Source organism: Eptesicus fuscus, chromosome 18 (assembly GCF_027574615.1).
Source record: "Eptesicus fuscus isolate TK198812 chromosome 18, DD_ASM_mEF_20220401, whole genome shotgun sequence".
Lineage (NCBI taxonomy): Eukaryota > Metazoa > Chordata > Mammalia > Chiroptera > Vespertilionidae > Eptesicus > Eptesicus fuscus.
The window spans coordinates 21,555,995-21,580,319 of record NC_072490.1 but is presented as its reverse complement, the minus strand read 5'-3'; the positions used below and the strand labels follow the sequence as shown (position 1 = coordinate 21,580,319).

Below are 24,325 nucleotides of genomic sequence, written 5' to 3'. Positions count from 1 at the left end.
AATAATATAAACAGATAACTCACATCTAGTAAGCAAATATATAGAGAAATTATAATACTGTCCAGTAATGAAAGAATGTAAAATAAAAAACAACAAAGTACCATTTTTAACATAGTACACTAGCATAGAGAGAGAGTCAGAGAGAGAGATAGAGACAGAGTGAGACAGAGAGACAGAGAAAGAAAATATTCAACATTGGCAAAAAGAATGGTAAAACACTTGCAGATTGCTAGTGCAAATTGCTATAATCCTTTTGGAAATAATTTGGTAATATGATTCAAAAAGCATAAAAATGTTCATTCCCTTTTTTATCTACCTCTGGGAACCAATCATAAGAAGATAATCCACATAACAAAAATGTAGAGAAGTTATATTTATAAAAATGTTTGTAGCCTCATTGACTATAATGCAAAAAGAATCTAAATATTCAATCATCAAGGGTGATTATATTTATCATATTAACAACAATATTGCATGCAATTTAAATGTTGGTTATTAAGAATACACAGCAATATAAAATTATTTGATGTTAATGAAAAAGAATAAAGAGTGAGGTTGCACTCTGATGAAACCTATGCAGAAATCTATACAGGAAGCCACACTAGAAAAAATACATCCTATCTAATAAAGATGGAATATGCTAATTGACCATCACTCTGTCACAAACATGGCTGCACCCACAGCTGAGGCCAAGTTCCCATAAGGAGCCTTAACGAGCAATCAGCAGGGACCTGAGGCTATGCCCTCCCCTGCCCCCATGAGGCTTGACAGGGGACCTCAGGCTGTGTCCCCCACCCAGCAGGGCTTGACAGTGGATCTCAGGCCGCGCCCCCCACCCGGCAGGGCTTGACAGGGGACCTCAATGTGCGCTTCCCGTCCTGGTGCTGGGCTAGGGGACCTCAGGCCACGCCCCCCACCCAGCAGGGCTTGACAGGGGACCTCAGGCTGCTCCCCCCGCCCCAGCGCCAGGCTGGGGGACCTCAGGCTGCGGCCCCCACCTAGCAGGGCTTGACAGGGGACATCAGACTGCACCCCCCACCCGGCGGGGCTTGATGTGGGACCTCAGACTGCACCCCGCTGCCTGGCTGGGCTTGACAGGGGACCTCAGGCCGTGCCCCCCACCCAGCGGGGTTCGACAGGGGACCTCAAGGTGCACCCCCAGTGCTGGGTCAGGGGAACTCAGGCCGTCCCCCTGCCCAGCGGGGCTTGATGGGGGACCTGAGGCTGCGCCACCCTGCCGGTGGGGCTTGACGGGGGACCTGAGGCTGTGCCCCCCTCCCGGTGCTGGGCTGGAGGACCTGAGGCTGCGCCCCCCTGACTGGCGGGGCTTCACGGGGGACCTCAGGCCATGCCCCCCACCCAGCGGGGTTTGACAGGGGATCTCAGGCAGTGTCCCCCACCTGGCGGGGCTTGACAGAGGACATCAAGGCATGCCCCCTGCCCTGGTCTAGGCTGGGGGACCTCAGGCCATGCCCCCCATCCTGGCGCCGGGCCAGGGGACTTGAGGCTATGCCCCCTGCCCAGCAGGGCTTGACAAGGGTGGGAATGGCCGGGTCTAGATCTAGCCCAATGCGGGGGTGGGCCGCGGGGTCTGCATCTCACTCGATTTTGAGGTGCATGTGGGTGGGCGGGGACTTGACTCTGGGTCCCGTGGTGAGCCCCAGACTCTGACAGGAGGAAGGTTTTCATATACATTTTACAAATTATTTTTCATCTCTGACACTTCTATTATAGAGAAAGGGCAAATAGCAATATTAAATTATTTTCTCTAATTAATCCCTTTTTAATGTGCACAAATTTTGTGCACCAGGTCATTAGTTAAAAATAATAATGGCTGAATTAAAGTGACAAAAATATGGGTGATTTTATTTTACCAATTTTCTGTAATATAATGTTGTTACTTAATTGTGATTAAATGAATAAGGTTTTTTTTGAGAACTGTAAAATTATAACACTACTATTCAATAACATAAGAATTAATAAATTCTCTATTGTTTTGCTCAAGACTGAAAACAATGAATATAAAATTCTTAAATTTCATTTTCTTTTAAAACTATTTCCTGTGCTATAGAAATATCAAGCTGAATAAATTTCTGGAGAAGAGTGACACTCTGTGGAGAAACAAAAAATGAAATATAAAGTAATTCACTTCTTATTTCTTCATTTACTTTCCATTAGTTCAAAAAGAAGGGAAAAACAATATGGGTAACAGTGAGAATAATCAATGGCAGTTTAAAGGCCATAATTTGAAATAAATAAAGTTGACAATCTAAAAACCAGCTCCAAAACACATAATTAGGAACATGGAAGAATGATAAGGGTTAGTATATAAATCACAGAGTCTACTCTCTCCAGTCTAATAGTGCCTGGATTATGTTTCTGGGAGAATCAGAAAGTATCTGTGAGAAGCCATTTACGTCAGTACTAGTGGCCCGGTGCACAAAATTCGTTCACGGGGAGGGGTGTCCCTCAGCCCAGCCTGCACCCTCTCCAATAGGACCTAAACCAGCAGTCGGACATCCCTCTCGCAATCCGGGACCACAGGCTCTTAACCACTCACCTGCCTGCTTGCCTGATCACCCCTAACCACTCTGCCTGCTGGCCTGATCAACCCCAACTGCCCCCCCCCCTCCTGGCCTGATCACCTCTAACTGCCCGCCCCTGCTGGACTGATTGCTCCCAACTGCCCCCCCCCACCAGCCTGCTCGTCCCCAACTGCCCCCCCACCAGCCTGCTCGTCCCCAACTGCCCCCCCACCAGCCTGCTTGCCCCCAACTGAACCCCTGCCAGCCTGCTCGTCCCCAACTGCCACCCCTCACCAGCCAGCTCACCCCCAACTGCCCCCAACTGCTCTCCCCTGCCAACCTGATTGTCCCTAACAGCCTCTGCCTCAGCCCCACCACCATGGCTTTGTCCGGAAGGATATCCAGAAGGTCTCCCGGTCTAATTAGTATATTATCCTTTTATTAGTATAGATATCAATAATTGTAACATTATTACACAACCTCACAGCATTCACTGATCAACTTAGAATAAAGTCCTTTGCATGCCAGTAAATTTTTCATACACACACTTATTATTTGAAGATTCTGATTCTTCAAACCAAAAGTCATAAACAGAATACAGATAGAGGTAGTTTTACAGAGGAAATATATCCCTTAAAAGTTAAGAATAAACCAAATTTATGTTAAAATAGTACATATAGCCAAGCCAGCATGGCTCAGTGGTTGAGTGCTGACCTATGAACCAGGAGGTCATGGTTCAATGTTGGGTTGTGGGTTCAGTTCCCCAGTAGGGGGCATGCAGAAGGCGGCTGATCAATGATTCTCTCTCATCATTGATGTTTCTATCTCTCTCTCCCTCTCCCTTCCTCTCTGAAATCAATAAAAATATTGTTTTTAAAAATAGTACATATAAAATTCAGATGCCTTAAAATGTAAACAAACATGCTTAATTCCAAGTTTATACTATAAATCATATTGAAAAGTAGTGAGTTCTTTTTAAAGATCCAACAAACTGAAGGAATAAACGCTCTATTATTTTAGCAACAATTTTCCAATTAAGTTTCAAAATACAAAAATTATGATCAAATAAAACATTGTTCTATAAACAATGTTTCCTCTTGGATAGAGACAAGTTGGAGAGAAATGTACCCTGCTTATTGCCTGCTTTTATAAATTCAGTTATTTTGTACTGAGATATAATTAACATATAACATTGCCCTAGGTGGGTTTTTTTTAAAATGTATTTTTATTGATTTCAAAGAGGACGGGAGAGGGCAAGAGAAACATCAATGATGAGACTGAATCATTGATCGGCTGCCTCCTGCTCGATTCCCGCTGGTGACCAAACCTGAAACCTGGGCATGTGCCCTGACCAGGAATCTAACCATGACCTCCTGGTTCTTAGGTCAATATTCAACCACTGAGCCACACCATTTGGGCCCAAATAACTATTAAACAAAGATGAATGATAAAGGACTGGTCAATTATATGTGATATGGTTATCTTTGTAGAGATCTGAAAACCCATTATCTAGCCCTAGCTAGTTTGGCTCAGTGGATAGAGCGTCGGCCTGCAGACTGAATGGTCCCAGGTTCTATTCCAGTCAAGGGCACATTCCCGGGTTATGGGCTTGATCCCCAGTAGGGTGTGTGCAGGAGACAGCCAATCAATGTTCTCTCTCATCACTGATGTTTCTTTCTCTCTCTCCCTCTCCCTTCCTCTCTGAAATAAATAAAAATATATTTAAAAAAAACAAACAACATTATCTTTAAGAAATATCAATAGGGTTAATCCCATAGATCAAAAACATTCATACATGTCTTTATATTTGCTTGTAAAATCACCAAGTAATTTTAGAGTGATATATACTTACACACACACACACAAATTATTATGATTATCTATGGGGGAACTGGTCAGTTTGGAAGATACATCTTTTCTTTTAATTTTATGTCTGAAACATATCATTGTATTACCTCTTCAAAAAATAAATCAACCCTAGTTCAGTTGATTAGAGAATTTTCCTGATATGACAAGGTTTCAGGTTCTATACTAAGTCAGGGCACATATAAGAAGCAACCAATGAATGCATAAATACGTGGAACAACAACTCTCTCTCTCTCTCTCTCTCTCTCTCTCTCTCTCTCTCTCTCTCTCTCTCTCTCTCTCTGTCTCTCTCTCCATCGGTCATATATCTAACACTTGCCCCAGGATACAGTATAATTAAACTTACATTTGTAATTCGTGGAGCCAATATAAACTTTTTGCCATGGTTCGTCCATCATTAAAATGTGGTGTTGAGACCCCATACAGGTTAAACCTATGGAAAGTTGACGGGTTATACTTTCGGTTCTTGGCTTCTCCTGTGAAAAGAAAGGAGAGACTTCTAACTTCTGCAATACAAATAACCTTATCTGGAAGGAAGCACATTATGTTCTCATTGACATTGAAAATGAGAGTGGAACAAAGAATGAAACTGTAACAGTGCAGAGACCTGCACATATTTGGCAACAGATGACAGAAGCATTCTCCCATGTGAAGTAGGAGACTGGTAGGACAAGAGTTCCTCGTGTTAATATTAGGAAAGTAAGTAGGGAAATGATGAAAAATGCAGACCCAATTAACATTACAGAAATCCTAAAGATTGGGGAGGTTGGGCGATGCTTTGGGGTCCCAGGAGTCCTTCCCATTATGCTAAGATCAGAGAGGTTGGTGTTCTGTACTTGCTTTCACTGAGCTTTGGTGACATAATCCGAACACTGAAACCCTCACAGTTCACTAAAATCATTTATCTCATATTAGAAACATTCAAAGGGTGATTGAGAGCTGAGAACACAACAGGGAGGTTTTTATATTTAAGATTTAATACTGTGGTTTTTTCTTTTCAAGTCAAAATGTAGCATTAGTTTCTATTTCTAGATTAGAAAGTAAGACTGAAACTAGAGATTAGCTCAAAGGTTAAGATAAAATGGAGAGAAGATATTCAGACTCACTAGTAACCCAAATAATGTAAAGAAAAACAATCATGTGAAATTATAATTGGTCTCTCAGTTAAGTAAAAATAAAGAAAATTGGCCCTAGCCAGTTTGGGTCAGAGGATAGAGCGTTGGCCTGGTTTGATTCCGGTCAAGGATATGTACCTTGGTTGCAGGCTCCTCCCCGGCCCAGGCCCTGGTTGGGGGCTCCTGCAGGAGGCAACCAATCAATGTGTTTCTCTCGCATCAATATTTCTCACTGTTTTCCCCCTCTCTCTCCCACTCCCTCTAAAAATCAATGGAAAAATATCCTTGGGTCAGTATTAAAAAAAAAAAGAAGAAGAAGAAGACTGGCAAACTCACTATATGGGAAGATGTGGGGAAGCGAAAATTCTCATATTCTGTGGGTGTGAGGGCAAATTGGGGAAGCTATTCAGGAGACCAGTTAGGCTCTAAGAGTGAAAATTTCAGATGCTCAGAAATATAGATATGTATCCTAAGGAAATAGATCATAGTCACAAAGATATATAAACAATATTTTTTAATATTGAAAAATATAATATTGAAATGCACATGAAAAGATAACCAAGATATTTCATACAACGGGGGAGAAAGCAAATAGGAAAAAACATATATACAGAGCAAAACACACACATATACTCATATATGAATGAGCAAATACAGCTATGAGAGTATCATCTGTGCAAGATTGGGAGCTGTAGGAAATTTTCACTGTACTTTATGTATTTCTCTGTAGCTTGCAATTTATAAAAGAAATACCTATTACTTAGTAATGATTTAAATTAAGTGTATTTAAAAGAAGTTGTAGATGTGTACCTATTGAATAGTGTCCTTGACATATTAAGTTAAAAAAAAATGTTTAATGTATATAGCAGGTTCCCCACAAGCATTGAGAATAAGATCACATTTAACTAAAGATAGCTCAATGAATAGTGGATTAGAAAGATGTTTAATATTAAAACTATAGTCATCTCTGATGAATGGGATTTCAAGGTTACATTTACTTTTTCATCATTTTTTATATTTAAATTATACACAATATTATGTATTTTTATAATAAAAATGGAAATAATTTCATTATAAAAAATAAGGACAATATTTAAAAGATTGGATTTCATGACTTTTCAAGAGGCTAATGAAACATCTGTAAAAATAAGCAAATGAAGCTAAGTTCTTCAAAATATATTTCTTTAATCTACACTCATTTACCTCCAATTGCTAAATGCATCTAAGATATCTCATTGTAGGCTGTCTGTATACATTCATTCATAGTTTTTTTTAAAAACAACTAAAAGGCATTGGATTAGATTGTGTGAGAGATGCTAAACTTTTTCCAAAAAGTAAATAAAATATTTTCACGAGAAAGGAAGGGAGGGAAGGAGGAAAAAAGGAAGAGAGGACTAGAGGGAGGAAAGGAAGAAAGGGAGGGAGAGAGTCAGAAAGTAGAGGAGGTAGAGATAGAGAAGTCAAGGTTGTGAGAAGGAACATGGTGACCAGGCAGGTGGCAGCAGTGGCGGTCTGAATGGCAAGGCAGAGACAAATCTCAAGACTAGGATCCTATTAGAGAGTGTAGGGAACCAGCAGATACTGGTCATAAAAGAGGAGAATGGCAGATTCCAGACAGTGGAACAGTCAGCATAGGATACAAGTCCCAGCTATGAGGAAAGTTTAGAAGGAAGAGCATAGACAGGGAGTAAGATGGTGGAGGAGAAAAAGTAAAGAAATAAAGAAGGAGCAAGGGAGAGGGGTGCCTTGAGCTGCAATCAACGGAGAGTCTTGCTTCTAGCTAATGGAAGTTGAGTTCATGAATCATTCACAATTCAGCAGCTTTCTCAGGACATATATCAGAGTCTAATTCTCATCCCTCTATCATATCAAGATTCTACTTAACATCAACACATTAACAATTAATTTGTGTTTTATAGCACTATAAACATCTAATGCCTTTCAGCTGTGCTGTAGAATAATTCTAGTAATATGTTACTATTAATCAAAATGACTTAATACTAATACCTATTGAGCTTTTACCATATTCCAGGCACCATGCTAAGCCTTTTGCAAGCACTCACTTAATCCTCACAATATTATTATCCCCATTTAAGAGACTATATGTTAATAGGACAATTAAAATACCCAAGGTCTAAAAGAAGAGCTATAATTTGAACCAGATATATCTGATTCAGAAGTTGTTCACTTAACCATTACCCAATCAATATTCCTCATATAAAGCTAAGCACTTAGAATAATCCTGACATTTAAAAAAAGAACAGTATTTTAAAGCCTAAAACCACTAAAACAAAATAACACTATCTAACATTTAATCTCTCTTACCTGTCTTTTCATTTTAATGATACATACATTTTCTACATTTTATATACAAAATGTGTAAGGATATGTGGTCCCAGCTATGGGGGTTGATGACCTTATTTTTTAAAATGTTATTATTTATTGATCACCCATGATATGCCAGGCACTTAACTTTATGCACATTATCTCTTTTATTCCTCTTCACAAATCTGAGAGTCCCATATTGTCAGGCCTATTTTATACTGGAGGACACTTACCCACATAATAATCATTGTGAGAAACAACATATAGGTCATGCCCTTCCTCTCCTTCTTTAAATACTTCATGATAGGGCTTCGGTGGATTCACCACATCTCGAGCAGATATATCTGAAGAAAGAATTAATCACATCAGTTTTAAGGTATTTTAAAAATCTATTTATAGCCCTAGTTGGTTTGGCTCAGTGGATAGAGTGTCGGCCTGGGGACTGAAGGGTCCTGGGTTTGATTCCGGTCACATGCTCAGGGTGCGGGTGCAAGAGGCAGCCAATCAATGATTCTCTCTCATCATTGATGTTTCTATCTCTCTCTCCCTCTCCCTTCCTCTCTGAAATCAATAAAAATATATAATTTTTAAATATCTATTTATATTTAAATTAAGTAGAACAAATGACAAAGGTAAGCTGAATGCATAAGCCACATGGCCACCCTAAAACACAAAGCCAATATAAATGAAGATTTATCAAGGTAGATGGGGCATAAGTCTAGATGTTACTGTTTTAGGAACTCTCATTTGACCTGGCTCATTCCCTAGAAGTCTGAAGAATATAAAAACTCTATGCTAGTTAACCATTTAGGTTGTCCTGAGCCATATTCCAAGCCCAGTTAAATTCCCAATTCTGCGACTCTCCAGACAATTTTGATTTTAGTTTGCTCCAGACTTCTCATGATGATCTAAGCAAATTTGAATCACAAATCAGTTTCAAACACCCTGATGCCATGTGGGGGAGCCTTGGTGCAAATTTTGGCAGCTGTAGACTGGAACATACACCCTGAGTCTGTTTAGATCTGAATATCCATCTTCAAAGTAGCCAAAAGTACCAGGGAAATCACTGGAATCAGGAAGAAATTATTCTTCCTACTGATCCCAAACCTAGAGCTATAACTTGTTTGTTTAGTACCTGTTTTCTCAGAGTGGTGGCCCACAACAGTGAATCATTTTGTTTTCATTATTTTACATAATGATTTTAAAATATAATTCCGCTTACAATTTTACTCTTTCAACATAACAACATAGATTACTACTAGTAATATATACTAATATATTATAATAACTAGAGGCCCGGTGCACAAAATTCATGCACTGGAGGGGCTCCCTCAACCCAGCCTGTGCCTTCTTGCACTCTGGGACCCCTCAGGGAATGTCTGACTGCTGGCTTAGGCCCGGCTTCTGGCTGAGCAGCGCTCCCCCTATGAGAGCACACTGACCATCAGGGGGCAGCTCCTGCGTTCAGCGTCTGCCCCCTGGTGGTCAGTGCACATCATAGTGACTGGTCGTTCTGCCAGTCATTCCGCTGTTTGGTTGAATATAATTATAATAAATACATTAACTAAATCTATAACCATTGATATATTTATCATACAATTAATATTAATATATAATTAATGATATATTATAATAATTATAAAATATAAATCTATTTAAAATTTCACTCTTCCCTTTTAACCTAACAACATGTTTTCTTTCTTTTGGACTTTCTGCCAGAACTGAGGTCTGTAAACAAACAGTTAAGAATACCAGCCCTAGGCGAGACCAAACCAGAAGGAGTCGGACCTGCATTACCACCATTTGTCCACCATCCAGAGCTGAAAAGTCAGTGCTGACATGTACACATAAGGAACTGGTGGACATTGAAATTGGGTCTCAAAAGAACTGTTGGTCCAGAAAAAAACTCACTACAGACTGATTCATTTGCCTGTCAGCATAACTATTATTGCTCGTCTCACATTCGGTTCTTATAAGTATATTTCTAGTAACACATGACCTCACTCATCTAGGGGAAATGATGAACAACATAGACTGATGAACAAGAACAGACCCAGAAACAAGGAGGCATCGATCGGACTGTCTGGCCTCAGAGGGAGGGTAGGGGAGGGTGGGGGGAGTGGGGAGAGATCAACCAAAGGACTTGTGTGCATGCATACAAGCCTAACCAATGGTTACGGACAACAGGGGGGTGGGGGCATGCGTGGGGAGGGGTGTGGGATGGGAATGGGGGGATGAGGACAAATATGTGACACCTTAATCAATAAAGAAATTAAAAAAAAAAAAAAAAAGAATACCAGCCCTAGCCAGGTTTGGCTCAGTGGATACAGCATCGGCCTGTGGACCAAAGGGTCTGGGGTTCAATTCTGATCAAGGGCTTGAATGCAGGCTCCTCCCCAGCCAGGGCCTGGGTCAGGGTGCATGCAGGAGGCAACCAATAGATGTGCTTCTTCTTTTTCTTAATTTATTTTATTGATTTTTTTACAGAGAGGAAGGGAGAGGGAGAGAGAGTTAGAAACATCGATGAGAGAGAAACATCAATCAGCTGCCTCCTGCACACCCCCTACTGGGGATGTGCCCGCAACCAAGGTACATGCCCTTGACAGAAATTGAACCTGGGACCTTTGAGTCCGCAGGCTGACGCTCTATCCACTAAGACAAACGGGTTTGTGCTAGATGTGCTTCTTTCACATTGATGTTTCTCTCTGTCTTTCTCTCTTCCACTCTCCCTAAAAATTAATGGAAAAATATCCTAGGGTGAGGATTAACAACAATAACAACAAAAAGAGTACCAGAAGGTGGTCATACTCAAAATAATACTGTAAAGCAGTACTTCTTTCTACTAGATGAACCACTATACTTATTAACACACACATATATACATTTTGGAACATGATATATTTAAGTGAGGTACACCTAGACAGTACTTTCCTTATTAAATGAGCTAGTCCTAGACAGCACTTATGATATCATTACTGTAATACTGTAATGCCATGCCTACATAAATACAATTTTTAATTCTATTAAAAAAAGATATTTTATCGGTTCTAAAATACATTTTCCGTATTTCAAATTTTAACTTGAGATCTGATACAATAAAATACAACTGCATATTTTGCATTCCAAGGGAGTGGCATAATTTATATCCTGGGTGGATGTTACTATGCTAAGGGAAGTAATCTGATGGACTTTTTGGTGAAAAAAGTCCTGGAGCAGAGCCTTACTGGGTGCAGAAAGACAAAGAGAACTGAATTTCTCTGCAGGACAAAAATGGAAGTTGAGGTCTCCTGTAAAGACTCGAAAGAGGGTAGAAACCTGAAAAAGATAGAAGATAAATGTGAGAAACATGTAAAGAAAGGTGCCTGACAACAGGCAGGAAGCTGGGGCTTCAGAAGAAATAACGGCCTGTGATCCATTAAATTATACATTGTTGTTTGTTGAAAGAAGTGTTCCACTCCTTCCTTCCACAAAGAAGTGTTCCTCTCAAAATGAGAAGACACGTCTGCTCTATACACTGCCTGTGTCTGTTAATATGTGGCAGACACTGGGGATCTGCATGTGCAGAAGGAGGTGTCAGCGTTTACCAAACTCATTTGTTGCTTGACCTACTTTATGGAAGAGTTTCATAAAGAGTTCAGACGTATGAACACATCAGGGGCATTAGCGAAGAAAAAGAAAAAAACAGCCACAAATGGACGTACAGGGAGAAGGGATTGCAGCCTACGCTGCTGGTCCCAATGCCAACTTTCCTGTCTTTTTTTAAGTAATTATTTATTGGCTGCTTCTTGTATGTGCCCCGACTGGGGATGGAACCTGCAACCTTGGTCCTTGGCATATGGGGATGACACTCTAACCAACTGAGATACCCAGCCAGGACTCTCTTTCCTGTCTTTATATCATCTCTACTATGCTCACCGAATCTCCACTTCAAAACCTGAATTTTTACAGCCTGGCACACATAAACTCTAAGGTTTCTGGGTCTAAGAGTAGCTTTGTTGCTATGACCCCATCTCTCATTCTTCAGTCATCATTGGCACCACCGCCACCAAACAACATAACAATGGGATATTTAATCCAATTTTCTGAGAATTATTTTGCCACCCCTCCCATCCCTTATTTTATTTACTACCTCTGATGACTGTTGTTCCAAATGTCGTATTGAGTACATCCAGGCCTTTAGGTAATCCTGGTGATTGATCATGAGATTTTCCTAATGGTGCTCGTTGATTACGAAAATATATTGATTCCTTTTTATCTTTAATTTTCTGTTGGAATGTTGTAATAGGCTGTGGGTTTATCAATACCTTTGCCTAAAGAAATCATACAAAGCACAGATGTAAGAACAAAAGAAGCAAAAATCTAAAAGCTGACACTCTAAATCAATAGCTAGAGAAAGAAAATATGATTGTAGAAAAATAACTCCTCATCACTGCTTTGCTCACCTTCAAAGGAACTGTAAGAGTTGGGACTATGAAGCTTAAACATGCCTAAACATGAACTTTCAAAGGGGTTAAAAGGTTTCAGGGGGGTTAAAAGACTTATGAGAGGAGCTCCCAGGTTACTTGACTCCAATATTCCAGAAAAAAAATGGGAATGCCAAACAAAAGAAACACATGAATTCAACAAATGTTTTTTTCTGAACCTAGATTGTCCATTTAATGAATGGACATCTCCGCTCAAATATCTAAGCACTTTGTAGTACCTCTAGGCAATAATCACCCACCCTTTGTTGTTCCCTACAAAGACTGACAGCATTTCTTATTACTGTCAGAATATGGAGTGCAACTTGGCTTTTAATACCTGAGGGGAGAATATCAAGCTTGTAACTTTAACCATTAATTTTTCCACATTCTTTTGGCTGCTACTTCTTGCATTTCCCTCTCCCCAAAAAACTTTAGAGCCAGTTCATTTAGAAAGTCACAGAAGTAGAAGTGAGCCATAGAAGAAATGGGCTTAGAGAATAAGAGGCAAAATAAGGGCCCTTGGAGCTTAGGAGAGAGAAAGGTACAGGTGATGCACCTGGGGGAAAGAAGAAGGGAAGGGGAAAGACAGGAGTCGCCAGATTTTTTTTTTTTTTCCAGTGCTCAAGATGTAGGGTGGAAAGGCGAGTGGAACTGGTGATTTCATTAATACCTCATTTGTGAATTTTCATCTTGGTAAGTCAGTAGTAATATACAGGGAGAAAAAGAAAAAGAAGTTACCGGTAGTGAAGCTTTAGATCTTATTCCATGGGTCAAATACGGTGCAATTTGAGGGTCATTTGCTCTGCCATAAAATACTCTTTCAGCTCCAGCAGGTGGATATCTGAAGTTGAAAAATTTTTTTGCCTCAGGTGGAGTAATTGGCTACAAACAGTGAGACAAGAAAATAGAATTATCAAGTACAGTTTTTAAAATATTAGGACTGATCTATATCAAAGATTTTCAACCAGTGTGCTACAAGTACTTTTGAAACATGCAATACCTGACTATTTAGTCAGGGGCACTGACCTCTTTTCCCTTAGATTGTCAAATAAAAAAATGACAACAGTCAACACAACAATAGCCATCTGGTATGACTGAATCAAACTTAGATCTATTTTTTTCTCAGGTCGGCAAAAAATGTATTTTTTTGGTGTGCCACAGAATTTTAGTGATTAGTTTATGTGTGCCATTGTTATCGGACCCAGAAAAGCTGTTATCGGGCAGCCCCTGAGTCTGAGAAAGACAGCTGTCCCCTCCTCAGTTTTTATCAATCTCGTAGGAGTGACAGTGGACAGCGGTATTGTAGCATTGAATGTATTAAGGAAGCAAAGCCAGCAAATTTATTAAGCAAGCAAGGCAAGCAAATTTATTAAAAATGTACTTGGCGTAAACCACAAGTGAGCGCCCAGCTAATATGAGTGTCCTGCCTGGTGGAGGTTTAGGGTTTTATACTTCTCTGTCTACAGGTTTCAAGGTTCCACTGCCGGATATCTTGGGCACAGACTAGATTACTTTGTCATGGCTTGTTCAGTGAGTGAGATAAAATTACCCCTTTTCTCCTTCCCCTTTACCCCCTCCTGCCTTAGCAGTTCCAAGGTGATTTAAGCTATGTATTCTCTTACTAGGGAGGAGAGGTATTGATAATTTGCTCTCAAGTGTCCTTGGTTGGGGAAGATAAAGTCTTGTTGCAAGCTGCCCCTGCAAGCTGCCCAAACTGTTTGGCCTTGTTTAATTTTCTTGTCTCAGTTTCTCTATTCCACTTGTCCTGGCTTACTGGCCTGTCTCACCATGAGATGAAAAGAAAAAGGTTGAAAATTGCTGATCTATACCAATCAATGAACACCTTTCATTGCATGCATATAGTAAGCACATGGGGACCTACAGCTCCAAATAATATTTCCTGAGATTTGTTTTTTTAATGGAAATAAACAATTTATTTTAAAAGTTACATTTAGAGAACAATCAGGAAGTATCCAGGTTAGAAAGCATACTATAAATATTTCCTTTTGAAATAAATGGAATCCCCTCTGTAGCTTTTTATAAAGCTGGAAATCATAGAACTAGAATTTTCACTTCCTTGGATAAAATCTATAGAAGCCCTCAAAATACAATAAAGAATCCAAATCTAAATCCAACACATTAAGTTTAAACAACCTGCACAAGGAATGTTGAGAGTTGTCTATCTTCCAATGTTCACATTCAAGGTAAAAATATAAACACAAATGCATATTGAAAATGCTCACCCTTGGAAGTTTTTCAGTCAAGCAGGTTGCAACTCTGTATCCAATCGGAATAACTTTCCCTGCCTAAGAACAACAGCAACAAAAAAGCCTCATAGTTAATCATTGTGGGGGAAATGGAGGGTGAGGGGTGGGAAAGGTAGAAGGGCTTGGGGGTAACATTTTGAAGAATGAAATTTATTTCAAAATTACCTATGCTTCTAATGCTACAAAAGTTACTTTAAGCTACTTAACACAATTGAGGAAAAAAGTAAGAACAAATTGCAAATCTAAAGCAATCTTAATATGTAATATAAACATTAAATTCTAAGTATATATAGTGCTAGCATTGTAATCCAATCACATGAGCTCTGTGAAAAGCTAAGGGAATCAAGTTTCAGAAATAATCTTGTCAGAGTTCATATCAGTACAATGGGGACATGGCTATATTCAAGCTAAACACAGGAAAAAATGTTAGGTAATTCCAAGCACATGGGTGTGTTTGTGTGGGGGTATATTTCCACCAACATCCTAACTTTTGGTATATGCAAACACATCACCCATGGGCCCAGCTCCTTCAGTGAATGTCCACTGTTCACTTGATTCAAATTTGGATTTTATCTTCCTTTCTTTGCCCAAGGCAAAGATTATAACTGTTCATTCCCAGCAATGCACCGCTTATCTATTTCCCTTTTATCATTTCAAGGCAGCTGACAGTTATGTCTTCGATCTCATCTGGGTGCTCTTTAGGTCTGGTGCAGAAGTCTTGTCCTGGAAATTTTTCCTTTGCCTTTCTTCAGAGTTAGACTGCCCATCCTCCCATCTACTCCTCCTTTCGGGTTTACTCCCCCATTTCCCTGAAGAAAATTCTTTACTCATTATAATGCATAAAAAGCCAATTACAATTCCTTACATCCTTGAAAATGTCTTTATTCTACTCTTACATTGGTTAATAGTATGACTTGGTATAGAATACAAGGTAGCAAAAACGTAATTTTCTTTCTGAATTTTGAAGGCATTATGCCAATGTCCTTTAAGAGATGGTCTTGCCTGTCCGGTGTGGTTCAGTTGGTTGAGCGCTGTTCTATGCACCTGTTCAATTCCAGGTCAGGGCATATGCCCAGGCTACAGGCTCGATCCCCAGTAGGGCGTGTTCAGGAGCAGCCAACCAATGTTTCTCTCTCATCAACGTTTCTATCTCTCTCTCTCCCTCTCCCTTCCTTTCTCTGAAATCAATAAAAACATATTTCAAAAAATAACAATAAAATAAAAGATGGTCTTGCTGTTGAGAAGTCGGATGCAGTCCTGAATTTTGTTCCATGGTATGTGGCTTCTTTTCTCCCCTATGGAAGTATTTAGAATATATTGGCAGATACCTGAACCCAAGCAGGATGGCTTCCAAATTCTACTCTGAAGCAGGATACTCTACTGCCTCTGTATGCACTGTCTACTGGTGAGAGGGCTGGCTTTACTCCTGGCTGCTGGCCCTCCAGAGGCCTTTGGGAGAGGAAGCTAGGGAAATGGCAATACAAAGAAGTACACTTTACTTTTAATGCCCCATTTTCAACCTGGAGCTGCCCCCCTGTATTATCTTGGGCTTGGTGTCTTTGAGGCCAATGACCACTCTGGGAAAATAAATCCACAGTTTTGGTGGAAGGGAGTGGAAGCCGGGGCAGAGAGGTAGGGAGTTGAGGTAGCATGGGATGGAAAGGAGAACTGGAAACCGAACTACACTGAATATGAACTTTCAATCTTTTGATTTTCAGATCCAAGCTTTACTGTACCTTCTCCCAAAGGCTGAGCTTCTCAGAGATTGTTCCAGGCAAATTGGACCATTTCTCGTGGAAATTACCACCTGATTCTCCTCAAACTTCATTGTTTTCCTGCTCTGCAAAATCAGTTGCCATATCTCCATCTTCCTATTTTCTAACATTTATTGAAATTTCTTAACTGTTGTCTCCTCTTCTGTTTTCTTTTTCCTTGTGGCTTGTTACCTTTATGTTTTTAAATATATTTGTATTGATTTCACAGAGGAAGGAAGAGGGAGAAGGAGAGATAGAAACATCAATGATGAGAGAGAATCATTGATCAGCTGCCTCCTGCACGCCCCTCTCCCCCCCCCCCCCACCCCCAATTGGGGATTGAACCTGCAACCCAGGAATCAAACCATGACCTCCTGGTTGATACTCAACCACTGAGCCACACCGGCCGGGCTGGTTTATTATCTTTAAAAAAACTACTAAAGGCCTCAGAAATCAGGAAATTCTGTAATGACCCCCCCATTCAAATATCACCAGTTATCCCAATATTGCCCTTTATGGCAAAAGGACCAAATCCAAGATCATAATGTGATTCTCTGAGAAGCAGATACCAAGATTAACCATGTAAGAGATTTTTTAGGGAAAAGAACTGTGAAAGATAAAGGGGGAGGAGGTGGCAGGAAGAGCTTTTAGACAATGACACCTGTGAAAGTGTTAGGGGCAAAAATAGAATATTGGGGACTAGCTATAATTATAAGAATATTAATCATACCCTGTTAACTGAGATTGCCTTGTTCTGATTAAAGAATGGACATTCTAACCAGCCTGGGAGTTGTATGCTCCCAGGACCTGGGAGTCAACTTGGACCTGAAGTCAACGTTGGACCAGGCAGTCAACCTTGGAATGTTGTCCATTCTCGTTCAAGAACTGTCTATTAACACAACAAGATTAACAACCCTGTTGCCCAAACAATGGAGTCTCTCCCCAGCCCCCATAGCCTACTTCCCCATGCCTGTAATCCCTACTTCCCCATGTAATCTTCGTCCTACCCAATGTAAGCACCTGGCTTCTGGGGGCTGCAGAGCAGATTTTTGTGGGTGACCTGCTGCTTTCCCATACTGCTGGCATCATTGGAATAAACACTCAAGATGATTCAACCCTGTCACTGCTTAATTGGAGCAAGTAGTGACAGGCAGCCTGGACCTCTTGGTTGTCCGGTTACAAAAGGAGTCAGGGAAGGAAGTATTAAGAAGAAAGAATGTTGTAGGATAGCACAGTTCTAAGAAAATGTTGGCCAGGCCAAAGGGTGATCTCTGAGTCTGAACTTCCCATTAAAGGAATTCCATGTTGGGTAAAAAGGGTCACGTTCTAGTATCCTTGCCATGCCCAGGCACTGGGAGTGTGGCCTGGTGAATGCTGGGGGAGTTCCAGGGGGCAGCTGGTGGATGCTCAATCAAGTATACTCCCCACAGCGTGTCTTCTTAAAGGGAGATGAGCCAGATACCTCCACAGCCACCACACATGCATAGCATTTAGTTGTCATGTCTCTTTGGTCTCTTTCAGTCAGAAACAGTTCTTAATGTTTCTTTGTCTTTCATGACCTTGGTTCTTTTTAATACAGGCCAGTTATTTTATAAAATGTCCCTCAGTTTGACTACTTTTTCTTATTGAAGTTACACTTTTTTTTTTTTCAGGGATATCACAAAATCAGTGTTGTGTTCTATAGGGAGCACACACTGTCAATTTGTCCTATTACTAGTAGTGTTAAGTTTGATCACTGAATGAAAAGTAATGTCTGCTGGCTTTCTCCACCAAAAAGTTATTTTTCCTTTGTAATTAATAATTATTGTCTGTAAATATCTAGTTTCTCACTAAATTTTGGCATCCATTGATGAGACTTGTCTAAATCATTATTACTATCATCATTGCCAAATGGTAACTTTCTAATTCCATCATTCCATCTACATTATTACTTGGCATTATACTGCAAGGGAGCTTTCTTATCTTGCTATTTATTCAATCATTCCTGTACTGTATTTATATCAGTATGGGCTCATAGATTTCTATTTTATTAAATAGTAATAATGCTCAAAGCACAACAGTTTGGGCCATTGGGCGCCTATTCAAGCTTGCTTCTGTGCCTCTTTGACATATCTATTATTCTTTGAAAATTTTCTCTTTGGCTCTCAAAGGTGTTTCAAGTTCATATCACACTGCACTGGCCCTAGTCAGCCATTGCTCCAGAGAGTCCTGATTCCTTTTGTGGACAAAAGGGGCCACATGCTAACCTGACAAGCTCAGGGAAGGCCTGTATGGTGGTCTTGCAAACTCAAAGACCTAAAGTAACCACAAAGGATGGTCTGAAATTAAACTTTTAACTAAAAGCAGTTATGGTGGGTAGTCACCTCCTAGGCCTGTATCTTCCCTGACAAGGTCAACCTTTACCTTAACCGAGTTTATTGTCTTTTTGCACCTAAAATAACGTATCATCTAAATGTCAGGGTAACTTCCCTTTTTCCCAGACCCCTCAGGGCACAACCAAATGCCCTGGGCACCAGGACAGATACCACAAATTCCTTCATTGTTATTGCTATCATGTTAATTGTTGACTGTTAACTATTCTGTACCAACCTAAGTAAAAGTATGTGTCTATCATTTTACTCTTTATCCAATCCCAGAGGTTTCTCTCACCCACACCCACACCCACCCCACACCCAACCCCGATTTGCTTTCTCCTGCCTCTCTAGTCTACCATCAATGGATTTCATGTAACCCACCTATGTCTCCTCCTTTGATTGCAATGTATAAAAATAGATGAAAAACCGCCCTTCTCTGGAGCATTATCCCAATCTGTAGAGATTCAGCTTCCCGGCAATTGTCGATAGTTTGGCTCAAATAAACTCACAAAAATTCTTTACAGACTTGAATGTTTTTACCTTAACACTTTCAATAGAACGATATTTAGAAATCAAGATCTGTGTTTTGGTGTGCTCATTATTACTAGATAAACATTGTTTTAGGTCCTCTGAGAAGATAGAATTAGGAAATGTATGTATATACACAGGCCCCCATACACTAGCATCTGTATCAATTCTATGTTGTTTAGTTAAATGTGTGTAAATACATAGATATAGATTTTGACATGTACACACAGACAGACAGACACAGAGACATAGGTATAGGTATAGGTATAGGTATAGGTATAGGTATAGGTATAGGTATTGCATCACTTTCCACCAATACCTCCAATTACTATCCAATACAGGAGAATTATTTCTATCCTTCTCATATTTGTAGGTTTTTTTTTTCCCTCTATGAGTGAGAAACCTGGCTCCTATGGTTCTCAATATATTTACTTATTTGTTCAGGCCTCTGTATGTAATCAAATTCCCACTGCACTGACCACCTCCTTGCTCAGCCACTTCCTTGCTCAGTTCCTAACCATACCAGTGTCATCTCATGTGACCACCTCCTCACCATTCCCCAATATTACAGCTTTCAGTGACTATTTTACTTCTTACACAGTTGGTTTTCAAGATTTAAGTCAACTTAGGAAGATTAATAAAAACCAGTCTTGCTTGCTGAAGAGCCAACAACCCATAATCATGTCACCTTCTACTCTCTAAACTCAGTGTGGGCTAATATTATGGTTCCATCTTCCCACTGGGCCTTGGCCAAGATCACTGTGTCTTACCCATAGATATTCCTAATTCTGAATATCTCAGAGAAAAAGATGTGATAGTATCAATTTCTTTCTGCCCAGAAGGCCCTGAACCCATTATGCAACCACCCACTTCTCAGAATTCTGCAGATTGGATCTTTACAAATTCATACAAAATGAGAATTTTCAGTACCAGGGCTTACATAACTAGCAAGTTCTCACAAGATTTACAATTGGGTGACTCATTTGCTTCTACCCATTTCTCAAATATCTACCAGGTTCCCTTAGTATAGAACAGGAAAGAAAAATAAGGCATTTCTTTTACATGACTTTTACCATATTATAAAATCATTTGTCTATTGGTCTTAAGTCTCTAAACTCTAAGTTCCTTGAAAGCAGACACCATATCATTTTTCAGTTTTGTAGCCACAGTGCCTAACATACTGTCTCTTTATTGTAGGCACTGTAATTGGTTAGCCTTTCTTTAAACCTTTCCTTCCTTCTTCCTATATCACGACCAAGTAGGGCTGAGCCCAGAAATATGAAGATAGTTCGCTGTTAGAAAATGAACCATTTCAATCTGGAAAGATGTATTTCAACCAATAGGAAACATTTTCATAGCTCAAGGTCTATAACTGATTTTTAAACATTCTTAGCAAACTGAGAGTAGATATAGGTGTCCTTAACTTGACACATCAAAAATATTCAGCAAAAATAATACTCAATAGTGAAGCATTAGAATTATTCCCATTAAAGTCAAGAAAAGAACCTTACTGTCAATATCATTTTATTGATCATAGGCAATGCAATGATATAGAAAATAGAAATGAGAGGCATATATACTAAAGAAAGAAAGATAAAAGCATCAATATGATTGTTTACCTAAAAAATCCAAAAGAAGGTGCTGGCTGGGTAGCTCAATTGGTTTGAGTGTCATACTGATATGCCAAGGTTTTGGGTTCAAACCCCGGTCAGGGCACATATAAGAATCAATCAATGAATGCATAAATAAGGGGAACAACACATTGATATCTCTCTCTCTCTCTCTCTCTCTCTCTCTCTCTCTCTCTCTCTCCTCTTTCTCATCAAAGAAAAAAGAAAAAATGAAAAGCAATACAGGCTGTAGACCAAAAAAGGGGTTCCATGTAAATGGAAAAAGAAATATGAATATTAGAATACAAAATGGCCCTAACTGGTTTGGCTCAGTGGATACAACACCAGCCTGAGGACTGAAGGGTCCCAGGTTCCATTCTGGCCAAGGGCACATGCCTAGGTGGGTTACAGGTTCAATCCCCACAGTGGGGCGTGCAGGAGGCAGCCGACCAATGATTCTCTCTCATCATTGATGTTTCTGTCTCTCTCTCCCCCTCTCCCTTCCTCTCTGAAATCAATAAAAATATTTTTTTAAAAGAATACAACATGTATCTCAGTGAGAAGATTGAGAAATGCAGACTAAGGAATGAAATAAAGGTCACAGGAGAAAACAAAAATCAAGAGGAACTACTGGTGTGCACAGAAAACAAAGCTGACATCTAGAAAGGAAGGCAGAGAATCAGAGGAGACTGGACAAAGTAGCAGCTGGAAAGAGTCCAATGCGACAAGGAATATCAGAATCCCAATGAAATACTGGCAGTTTGACTCCACAAACCCAAACAAGTATCGTCAGTTTATCACCTCTATAAAGATATGGCTATACATAGTTCCCAGGGAAAATACTAGAAAAAAAAAAGACTTACACTTGGATAGCACGGCATTCGATCAAAAAATTTCCCAGAGTAGATGGGTCTGATGCGATCTGGAGGTTCCACTCCGGGTTCAAAGTTTTCAGCCTCCGTTTCCTCTTCAGGTTGTTGGGCAAACTGGCACTCAGAAGGTTCTATCGCCAAGCCTATTAGGGGCTCTGTATTCTCCATTGCATCTGGCGCCTCTGGTTGGGGCAGCCCAATGTCCACCTCCACAGGAGACATCATCTCTGCACTGGGCTTCATCACCACACAGGTAGACCCTTGTCCCAGTTCCTGGCTAGGTTCCACACCCAAAGCCTGCTGCTTGTCCACTGAGGCCCCAAACCCTTCAGGGGCACCAGCCACAGGACCTCTCCTGCCCCCCACAGCCTGTGGACTTTCACACACCATACCCAAGGGATGCCCTGTTCTCCTTCCAGAACACCTTGCCAGAAGACCCTCGTTTCCTGGCAACATACCCAGGGAAGGTCTTGTTTCCTGTGAGGCTGAGACCCTGTTGACTCCTAAATTACTCCTCTCCATGGCGGTCCTCGAAATATCCTGTCTTTTTAATCTAAATTCAAGCCCCTTGTTCAAAGGAGATTTTGTTTCTGATGATGCCGTCCTCTCCTCATATTTATTACTAACCAAGGGGCTCTCCCTCCGCCGGGAATCTTCTTTTCCTAATCCTACTCTGAGCCCACACTCCGTGGGAGATACTGTTCCCGTGAACACCCTCCTCTCTCCTAAGTCATCCTTTCCTTTGTGGGTTAATCCGACTCCCATGCTCAGGGGAGACTTCCTCTCAGACACGCTCGTGCCTCCAACAGCACTCATCTCCAAGGGGAAACCTGTACCTGTCTCAAGGGAAGTTCCCAATTTCTTTGGGGGGGCTCTGACCCTTTGGGGGACCCCACTCTCACGAAAGAGCACAACTTCACTCCCCACTGCTTTCTACCGACCACTTGACACCTATGGAGTTCGCAGAGGAAAAGGAGCTCAAGTTCTGTTTACCGCGTTACCTGGGAAACCGGGGTGTGGCTAGGCGGGCAATTCTTTCCCTGACCGATCCCCGTCCATCTGCCCATCTCTCTCCTCCTTACTTCCTCTCTTATTCTCCCCCTCCCCCGCCTCCCCTTCTTTACTGGATTTAGATGGCAAGAAAACTTAAAGAATGTGCTCTTGGACACCAGAGCAAATGCTCACCAACTTCTCCGGTTTCCCACGCAATGTAGTCCCTTCAGGATGGGATCAGCCACGGGCTTCCTCCTGACCATTGGCCTATTCATTTTACTGGTGATCAGGGAATAAATAACATTCTTTCTGTTGGCGATCACTAATTTTAGGTCCTACCTTACGCAAGTGCATGCGCACTGCATTTAGTTCTTTTAGCGCTAAAAGAACTACTTTATTATTAAATTATCACATTAAAGTTATATTTGACAGCTGTGGTGTAGAAATATCTTAAAGTCTTTGAGGACACTAACGCTTTAGTAACTAGGCTTTGAATGACATTTAAAGTAAATATATCATGAAAGTTTAAGTAAATATATTCAAGTTTGAGATGTGTTACACAATAATGCATATTGATTTTTTATTTGCATATTGATGTTTTGAAAATATTGTGGCAAACTCAAACTTTGTTTTTGAGTTTGGGATTTTCTTTAAATTGGGTTTATGCTCTGTTTTATTTTTTTTAGTGTGACTGGCTGAAGAGTAAAGAATAGATTGCAAAGGCAAGAGTGTGCATTCATTCCAGTTTATATAAATGCTACCATAGCCAAGGTGTTGGGATTAGGTCACGTTTTGGGGATTAAAGAATTTTTGGTGATAGAAAGGACAATAGTTCATGGGAGAAAGAAGGAAGAACTAAAGATGATTCTTCCCTTCCAAGTCTGGTGACTGGAAGGCTATTAATACCAGTCACCAAGCAGAAGCAGGTTTGTGGTGGTATGGGTTTGATTCTGGACATACTGTTGACATGCCAAAATTGATGCGACATATCCGATTTCCTGGTTCTTCCTGGGATTGTCCAAGAGGTATTACCATGACTAACATATTATATTAGCACAACCCCTTGGGGATAAAGTGCCACAGATACCATTTACCTGTGACACATTACATTCTTCTAGTTAGTAATTGGGGAGTGAACTAAAAGACTGGCTGTTCAAGGATTCAAATCATCTTCATTGCATAATGTTGACTGAGCACCCACGGGGTATCTTTTCCCAAGTACACATCCTAGACAATCAATACTGATGCCCTCACAACAGAGCTATAAATGGTACACAGCAAACTGAAAAGTAGCCATTATCCTGAGTGAAAAATCAATTTTAACAGTCTACCGAATTACAAAACAAAATTTGTTTGTTTTACTTCAAATGCCTGGCCAGACACTGCCTACTGTGTGAGATTTAACCAAAGCAGCCTATCTTATGCAGGTCTGCAGTGGAGGGTAATGAATGTTTTGGGTTGTCTTTCTCTAGAATTTGTGCTTAAGAACTCAGGTTCTGGGGCTGGCTTGCAGGTTAGAATTTCATCACCAACTCCGTGTTGATTTTGGACAAGTTACACAATCTCTGTGACTCAAATTCTTTACCTCTAAAACAGGTATGCCTCATTCATTAATTCCACAACCAAGACTGAAAAAGACTCCGGACTGCCAGG

General features: G+C 40.5%; 1 protein-coding gene across 1 annotated transcript in view; it reads right to left on the bottom strand.

Moving 5' to 3' along the window:
* EFHB (EF-hand domain family member B) overlaps positions 1–22,558 on the bottom strand; it is a 40,828-nt gene extending 18,270 nt beyond the window's left edge. Inside the window, exons 1-6 of the mRNA XM_054708114.1 lie at positions 21,671–22,558; positions 14,538–14,600; positions 13,033–13,176; positions 11,961–12,141; positions 8,065–8,175; positions 4,738–4,867 (exon numbers count right to left, since the gene is read on the bottom strand). Of these exons, the coding sequence (XP_054564089.1) occupies positions 4,738–4,867; positions 8,065–8,175; positions 11,961–12,141; positions 13,033–13,176; positions 14,538–14,600; positions 21,671–22,495 (1,454 nt within the window). The 5' untranslated portion in view covers positions 22,496–22,558. The remainder of the gene's footprint in view (positions 1–4,737; positions 4,868–8,064; positions 8,176–11,960; positions 12,142–13,032; positions 13,177–14,537; positions 14,601–21,670) is intronic.
* Positions 22,559–24,325: the final 1,767 nt, after the last annotated feature.